The sequence below is a fragment of the Perkinsus marinus genome, assembly GCF_000006405.1.
Source record: "Perkinsus marinus ATCC 50983 genomic scaffold scf_1104296951958, whole genome shotgun sequence".
Taxonomy (NCBI): Eukaryota; Perkinsozoa; order Perkinsida; family Perkinsidae; genus Perkinsus; species Perkinsus marinus.
In genome coordinates this window covers 32,960-41,756 of record NW_003209085.1, presented here as the reverse complement: position 1 = coordinate 41,756, position 8,797 = coordinate 32,960, and the positions used below count along the sequence as shown (strand labels likewise).

Here is an 8,797-nt window from a genome sequence, read left to right as displayed (position 1 = left end):
CAACGCTAGATACCCTCGGGAATCGCTATCTCCACGGTGTGGCCAAAGTGTGCGAACATCGTTATGCCCGTGCGATGGTAACTGGCTGCTACGATCGCCCATCATACACACTAAACGCATGACGCCCTCATTGCTTGAGCTGTATGTTTCGCTGTGATGCTCATGTCGCGTTCACCTGGGCCGGGTTCTGGTTTGGGGAGCAAGCATCGGTCGGTCGACCGGCGACCCGCGCGGCGCCGATAAAGGCGCCCGTCGGACTGACTCGATGCTTAGAGGGCTGGAAGCCGCAGACGTCTCCGGCCTTCCAGCCCACCAGACCCACGCGCCCAGGAGTGGGATATTTAATACGAGTTAACAAGTTAACACAGGTTAAATACCGATACGAAGGGCGCGTCACACCGGGCGCACTGGCAGCACGCGTGCGTATCATCCGTGGTGCGTTCACTGTCCTTGTTCAGCGTGCGTAGCGAAACGGTTCGTACGTACGTGCGAACATCAGCACGACATTACGAAGGCAGCCGGTGCATGCCGTGCATAACTTATTTCATCCCAGCCCACCACTCCCGGGAGCAAGCATCGGTCGGTCGACCGGCGACCCGCGCGGCGCCGATAAAGGCGCCCGTCGGACTGACTCGATGCTTAGAGGGCTGGAAGCCGCAGACGTCTCCGGCCTTCCAGCCCACCAGACCCACGCGCCCAGGAGTGGGATATTTAACACGCTAGTCTCCGGTGAATCCTCAAAAGCCAGCAGTTGACTAAAAAACGGTAGCTTTCTCGCTTGTCTTGACAATCGATTTCGCTTTCACGTGAAGATGGCATGCTTTGGATCCTCAGTGTGGATTTCAAGATTTTTTGGGGGAGAATGGGGTACCCCGGGTACCAAAACTGTGCTGTGACAGCACAGCGATAGTCGATATCCTGTATTTTGGGGTCGGCGATTCTCACTGAGTGGCGATTATAGAACTTGGCAATGGTCGTATGGCACGACTCGTACCCGACTTGATCAAAGTTTGATCATCAAACTGAGGGTGAGCAAATTGGTAACTGGTGTTTGATGGTCCCGGGTTGCAGTAGCCCGCTCCACGGCATTCCCCACATCGGTGGGATTAGGAGGCAACAGTCTACGGCAGTACCCTTAGAGCGTCCCTCTTTCTCCCCTTTTCTGTTCGGCTGGTTATAGTCGATTAACGGTTCACCAATGGCTCATATAATCTACCATCTTCGTGGTCAACCCAATTTTACGGAAGTCGCTACGGGTAGGTCGGTTGGAGAAGGGGTATCAATGTATTCGTATGATTGGTTCTCTCAACGAGGTTTCTCACTCATGACAACTCAAACACGACTCAGAGTAGGAGTGCACGTTAGTTTTCCCCCAATTTTCACGTCGTCATCAACAAGTGCAGTTGACTATGTACATATTTCGCCAGACTGGACGGAGATATTTCTTTAGGTACAGCGGGAAGTGGTAGTGGCTTATTTAAACAAACCCGACTAAACGAGAATTTCGAGACGGCATAGTATAAGCTCACAATAGTGAAGATTTTCAGACAGAGAACAGACCTCAAGTTATTTTGTGGACTTCGCGATGTTCTTTTCGGGGAAAGTTTTTTTCATAATCACATAACCGAAATGATCTGAAACGTGTGGTGAAGGAGATTCGATTCGTAACTCTGAGATTCATTTTCATTTCTTTGCAATTAAGAAAAGAATATGGTGATTATGGGGGTTTTCTCTCCATGATATCCTGGGGATATTCAGTTTTTTTTGCTAGTTGACATTGCCATGTTAGTGATACGATAAATGTCAAGGTAAAGCGCCTTTCCTTTCCTGTTCCTTTCTTTGGAGGTTTCAATAGAGGGTTTTAATTCATCATGTAGCATATTAATATGATGTTAGTCAATCATTGATCCGTGAGGTATTGTGTTCTATGCCTTGACAACTGGGGTGAGAGAAAGAAACACTGAGTTCTCCAGACGGGAGATGAACAGTGGGATACGAACGATAAATGATCGCGTGAATTCGATAAACGATTCACTGAGGAAATATTCTCCGGAAACGCATAACATGATAATGCCGTGTCGGTATTACAAAACCCTGAAGCGATTTGACTGGTCAACATTCGTATTGTACACAAAACTTTCAGCCCGCTGTATCATATCAACATGAATTGTTCCTCAAAATTGGAAGTTTAAATACACCGCTACGACATGTTTCGCAAACACCGACTCGCGCCTCAGAACATAACATCTGTGCGAATCGAACCTTGGTCATCTGCTTCCTAGCAGTGACTCCCTCGAGTTAGACTATCGAACCTCCGCAAAACCGATGTCTATGTTCCATTCGCCTTCAGAAACCAAACTATCAACAGAGTTGTCGATTTCGGGGAGTTACATTCTCGTTTACGACAAGTTTAGACACCACACAACACTATGGCGCGCGCAATCAATTTAGACAACATTTCGATTGTCGAAAGTGATAGCGGTTGTCCATCTCGACACCTACTGAGCACTTGTCGAATCCGACAACGGATGCGTTTTCGCCAATTATTTAGGACAGCTTACTTTCGACAGCACATTGTCGTATTTGACTGTTGTCGAAATGGAGTGCGACCCTGGCACTATACAGATAAAAAGATTCCTCACACACACGAAAGAACTATACGGGTCGTACCGCAATCCTGGAAGCTCATCGAGATGAAACTTCCGACATGAACTTAAACGAAGGGCAACCGCAATACATACTTCATACATCTGAACATGGTAGAGTTGTACAACGACGAAATTATGATGATGATGATGATTCCAAAACTCGAAGGTAATTCTATTACCATAATTTACACAATTAACCACGATATGTTGAGGGGAATATGAATGGCAGAACAAGTGTCGACTGATGTCACATGAATCTTTCAGATTAGCACGAGCGTAATTTCGTGGCGCGTGACACATTTTGTCTATCGTCTTCTCACGAATCATCGTCCATACGTGTATACCACTCTCCTCGCAAAGGATCGACGCAATTTTAATTTTCAAAATTTGATTTATTGATTGAAAAAATCAAATATTTAAATCAAAAATTAATTATTTTACGTCAATTCTGCTCGTCGTCAAGTACGGATCTAGGATTACTTCATATCCACACAACAAGTTTACTCAACCTCCTCCCACAAGTTGTATACAGACATGTCACTGAATGTCCTACAAGCGAGTACGATATTTTCAGTGTAGATTATAATGGCTGCTGCTGCTGCTCTCGGCGATAACTCCAATCCGTTGGTGTACTCGTCCGATTCGGAATGTGAAGATCTTCTCGGGAGCCTTTCCCTCGGGGAAATCGAGAATTGGGATAAAGTGGAGGAGTCCGAGGTTGACCCTATCACACCAGTAGAGGTAAAAGGGTATTGTCGGTAAAGGCTTTCGAGCATTTGCCCTCGATAAGTATCCTTAGGTTTTTGAAATAATTCGTCGTTTGCGAGACCCAGAGCACCCGACGCTCTCCTTAGAACAGCTACGAGTGGTGACACCAGAACAGGTAGTATCACGGATTCAATCTCAATACTTGGCATCTTGGTTACGGTCATCGAGCAAAATTAATCGTCCTTCTCCTTTTCAAATTATTCTTCGAGTATTTAGGAATACTTTTTTGAACGTTACATTTCAACCGTGTTTTGGTGAGATGCACCAAATGAGTAGATTTTGGCTGATGTTTGTAACGTTTAGTCGCCCGGAAGAGTTAATAACGAAAAGCAACATTAATAACAGGCGGAGTCCTTTTTATTAGCGTTAGACTACTAGAATGAGACCGATACGGTTGAGGTGGATCCTCAATGTTGGAGGAGTACATGTTCGCTTTCCTCCATTACAAGAGTCTATGTACGGGTGTACAGAATTCGATGAGAATTTCCCAAAATTTGCTCAATGTTTTCATATTGTCAGCAACACATGTAATTGATTATGTGCATATTCCCCACTGTTCCTGAGCAAGTCTTTGCGAGTCGTTGATGCTCCCAGTGATTGGTCAAAATGATATATCGGTACAACTTGGACGAATATTCGACTGTTTTCCCGGGAAGTTTCGTTGTATTTGATTGAGATGATGTTATTCACAGATACAAGTCACCAACGGGCTCACGGATGGCATCACCAGGATCGATGTTGAATTCACACCAACGGTAGTATAATAATTGTTCACGCCGTCAAATCGATCGCGTACTCGATTTAGATACCAACATGTTCCGTCGCCACTTTAATTGGGTTGACTATCCGAACGAAACTGCAGAAATGCGTTTGTGGGGCGAATGGAAATGTCAAGATAAATGTGAACATCAAGGAAGGTAGGACTGGGGAAGATGTCGCGCGCCATGAATATATTGACAATATTTTCCGCTTTCGGTGTGGTATTCGTTGAGGCGAACTTGGTGATGAATGTCGATCGACGTGGAATCGTTATGATCAAATGTATCCCTCCTCCCTTCTCCTAGACTTCCGGATGGAAATTCGGCTACATCTCAACTTAGTCATTCACTTCAAATTTCATCATCATTGCGGTTTGATGGTAATGTTCGAGTGCTGATTATATCCTCCTCATGCTTTTGGAATAAGTTACTCATACTCCGTAAAATTGGGTTCAAAGGTATAGATTGCTGTCCGATCCCAATAAGGAGAGGAAGAGGAGGGAGCATAGTTGGTGTGTCAACGCAAATGAATCTGCTGCTATAGTTATATTTTTCGGTTCGCACTGGATTATGACTAGGTACACATGATCAGGAAGAGCAAGTGAATAAACAACTAAACGACAAGGAACGGTGTCAGGCTGCGATAGAGAATCCCAATTTACAAAAAGTAACTAGTTGGGCATCCCTGGCGATCCTGTCTTGGCCATTTGCTCGTTGTAGTCGTCATTCTGTAGGTAATTCGACAAGGAATCTTCGCTAGTGATCCACCACTTCCAGCTCAACTTCAGCTTATACCTGTCGGTTAACGGCGGAGCGAAGCGAAGTATGTTATACAACTTCTCATTCACTCTCCAAGATATTTTCGTTCAATAAATTATGGAGTCGCTGGGAATCGAACGGGAAATCTTCGGTAGCTCTGCTCGTGGTGGCCGTGGTGGTGGCAGCATAGGCTTCTGATCATTCGACGGTATCTCCTCCAATAGGGCATCTTAGAATTAGTTTAATAGATGATACCGCGAGCGACAATTGAATCGGAGTCGGATGAGCAGCAGAGGAAAAAGAGGTGAGGGGAGTCTGAGTGGGGGAATGCTTGTAAAAGTGTTAACAGCTAGAGTAGGTGTTAATAAGATTATTTGGAATATCTGAGGAATTGTCCGGTTGTAATCGGATATATGTGGCGTCGTATATTTGGTTGATTGTTATATTAGATCGATGACCTTATCGATAGTAGCGGATAATGAGAGTACTACTGCAGACGGTGCACGACGTCATTCTGGGAGGAGATGTAAGCCTGCCTGCTTGCTGAGGGCTCCGTTGAGGGATCATCCAAGTAACGTTGGCGTTATTACTTTTGCCATGTTGACGGAGTTTGTGATGTTGCCGCGATCATGCATCATTTCTTCTTGGCTCGAGGGTGTTGACGGCAGTCGGTGGCTTATTCTAGGGCTTTGAAGTGATGGAGTTTGTTAATCAGTTTCGAACAGGCGAGTTCAGCGTCTGGCAACATCTTCATTGTCGAGGCTGATGACATGCCCGTTGTCGAAAGTATTCGTCGTTACGCAAGAAGTGAGCTGCTCGGGTTGATCTTGGGGTCTTACGCATGTTGGTTCTTCAACATGACCATTGTGCTATTTTACTCGTTACATGTAGGTCTTGGGACATGGGGCGACAGCGACAGTGAGAAAAGTGATTCATAAAAGGACTGGGGAAGAGTAGGTTGCTGAAACAGGTCGATAACTCTTCACACTGCGTTCTTGGCATGATGTTGAAATCCCCAGCACTGTCCTTTTGATTTGTGAAAGCCAGAATTGCATCTGGGTTTGATTATTAAGTATTAGAATACCGCACCAAGTCCCTCTAGGTGGCTTTTTGAAGATCAGATTTGCATTGAAGTCGTTGACTAAGAAGGGCTTGTCACGGTGGCAGGCCAATTTTTTACTCAACGAAGTGGAGATCTTCCTCTCAGTGGACCATCCCAATATCTGTCGGCTTGCATACGTATTCGAGGCGCCTACTATGGTGCTCCTTCCCCGCATTCGAACGACGAGGGACTTCTCGATTCGTAGGTGCATTTGGTGATGGAGCTCTGTCGGGGTCCTGATCTACATGAGGTCATTCATCAGAGGTCCGTGGTTCGAAACCCAGCAAGGGCAGTTTTATATCCTTCTTCAGATTTAGTTGTGGTGGTCATTTTACGGAACCTGAAGTCGCTGATATCATCACTCAGATCCTCTACGCGATCAACTACCTTCATACCTCGAATATCGTAATCGGCAGGTCCCGGGTTCAATCCCGGCATAAGACGGTTTTCAACTTAGGTCCATCGTGATATCAAGCCGAGTCACTTTATGTTCACTTGCGGTTGTCCCGTTGTTACAGGTGTTAAAGCTCGCTAGTTTTCGAGTATCGAAGTGGACCTACCAGGGATCGAACCGACGTCCTCCTCGATTTCGAAGTAGTTGAAGCGGTTGAATCTTCTCATTTTTCAGATCCTCATCATGTGATCGATTGTCCTGATCGTCGCCTGAAGCTTTTCGATTTCGGTTTGGCACGTCGTATAGGTTCGAGTAAATCAATTGCAGTAATAATGCATGGATGGGGGGATCGAACCGGGGTCATTGGATTCCCCACTTTAGGGAGGGACTCTGTCTTACATGGCACCGGAGTGCTTGGAGGTCGAATGGGAATCTCGGAAGCCGATCCAACGACGAGTCAGCGTTTTCGGGGAGGGGGAGTTGAACGATGAGGCCGAGAGAAGTGGTATAGATAAGGAGGATAGGGGGTAGGTCTTCTATTCCGAAGGTCGATGGTTCGATCCCGTCAACCAGCTTGTATGAGTGCGTGATCGGATCTCATCGATATGATGTTCCTCCCCTTTCTCGCGCCATACCTTCCTTTGGACTGTTCAGGCCGGCGGGAATATCCGCTAAATGCGACCTGTGGGGGGTTGGTGTCATCTGCCATCTTATGCTAATCGGGAAGATGCCATTCGACTCACCTAATGCGGGTGACGTACTTCGAGAAATGAGGAAAATCGCCCGACACCGGAGTACTGGAGAGTAATCATCATTATCAACTGCTGTTGCTTCAAATCGACGATCATGATCTAATCCACTTGCAGATACCTCAGCGGTGACCGGTTCAACTACATATCGGAGGCTGCGAGGAGCTTCCTGAGGGGATGTCTGCAAGTCCATCCCCCCGAACGTTTTAGTGCCCGACAGGCGTTGGATCATCCATGGATCTCTGAGATGTTGAAGGATAGGGATCATCATCATCATCAGGTGCTGCCGAGTGGTGGAGGTGAGATTATCTTATTTGGTCGGCCTCGATCTCGTTAAGAGTTTTCACATTGTCTCAAATGATGATGCTATTATGAATGGGCCCTTCTCAAATGAGGATAGGGCGAACGCTGTACAGTGGTTGAGAGTAGACAAGAATTGGATCAATTGCCTCGTTCCTCCGGGCAGCAGCTGACGATGTGTTTTGGAGGATGTGGTTATCATGTTTATGCTAATCACTTCAGTGGAAGATGAAGTTCTCCCTTGGAATGTACTGGAAAGTATGCGGCGGTATGCAATGTCCAACTCGTTGAGAAAAGCAGCGTTGAATATGGTGGCGTCGGGGCTCACGTCGCGAGAAGTGAGTAATCGGAAGGTCTCGGGTTCTATCTCATCGGAGTTCACTATCGGAAGACTCCGCCGTCCACATGTCATTGAGCGCCATTATTTGCAGAAAGTTTGAGAATTGTGTGAAATGTCTTCTTTTCTTATACCGAAGGTGCATGATTTGGAGAAGACCTTCGTGAAGATCGATGCTGACCACGATGGAGTCATACAATTCTCTGAACTTCTTCGAGCTATCGCTCCAACCAATCGGAAGGGCATGCATTCTGTGTTTCGCATGTTAGGTAAAAGTGTGAATAGTGGAAAGGGACAGGTGGGTTGGATTGGCATCGGAAGGTCGTTGGTTCGAACACCTCATAGTACTTTCTTTAGATTATCGATGACGACGATGATTTTGAAGTCGAATACTCACAGTTTTTGGCCGCGGCCGTCCATATGCGCTCTGAAATGTTCCGCGACAAAATGCGAGAAATCTTCGGAAGGTTCGACATCGACGGCAACGGGACGATTTCCAGAGATGAGCTCAGGTGAGACACTCAGACTCGGAGGGGATTTCTATTGAGAACCGTCCCTCCAGTGAATTGATTGAAGAAACGAAGTGAAATGACAATTACTTTTCATGAGATGGAGTATGAGTGTCTGGTGATGGCTGTGTGCGAATTCTCTTAAGAGACACCTGAATAGCTTATAGTAGTTTATGGATTTTCTCCTCGCCTTTCAATTCCATAGGCCGTCGACACATTTTTCACCTCACTAGCCTGAGCTTAGATTATGCTGCTCGGTGGGGTTTACATATAAAAAGTCTTTGTCACAGGACGATCCTTGCGTATAGTCCCTCCACCAATGATGATGATTTGGACGCTGAGGTTGCTGAGTTGTGTGACTAAGGTTGATACGGATGGTAACGGTGTGATCGATTATGAGGAGTTCTTGGCGCTATAGACGATGATGAAGGGAGTCGAGATAAGACCTGGATGTGGGCTCAGCGACATGAGAT

At 46.2% G+C, this 8,797-nt stretch overlaps 2 protein-coding genes across 2 annotated transcripts in view; both read left to right on the top strand.

Annotated features, from left to right (window-relative positions):
* Nucleotides 1-3,233: 3,233 nt before the first annotated feature.
* Nucleotides 3,234-8,402, top strand: Pmar_PMAR009709 (calcium-dependent protein kinase, putative; the record flags this gene model as incomplete). The annotated part of the gene is made up of 21 exons (XM_002777351.1): nt 3,234-3,389; nt 3,448-3,531; nt 4,109-4,171; nt 4,222-4,333; nt 4,753-4,841; nt 5,182-5,237; nt 5,383-5,459; nt 5,649-5,740; nt 5,825-5,886; nt 6,055-6,193; nt 6,241-6,299; nt 6,347-6,440; nt 6,493-6,553; nt 6,664-6,755; nt 6,811-6,956; nt 7,084-7,233; nt 7,296-7,477; nt 7,701-7,816; nt 7,955-8,113; nt 8,173-8,327; nt 8,378-8,402. The coding sequence occupies 21 exons, from the start codon at nt 3,234-3,236 to the stop codon at nt 8,400-8,402; spliced, it is 2,169 nt and encodes a 722-aa protein (XP_002777397.1).
* Nucleotides 8,403-8,646: 244 nt separating this feature from the next.
* Pmar_PMAR009708 (hypothetical protein) overlaps nt 8,647-8,797 on the top strand; it is a gene marked incomplete at both ends in the record, with an annotated part of 347 nt that continues 196 nt past the window's right edge. Inside the window, 2 exons of the mRNA XM_002777350.1 lie at nt 8,647-8,701; nt 8,743-8,797. Coding sequence (XP_002777396.1) covers nt 8,647-8,701; nt 8,743-8,797 — 110 coding nt within the window. The remainder of the gene's footprint in view (nt 8,702-8,742) is intronic.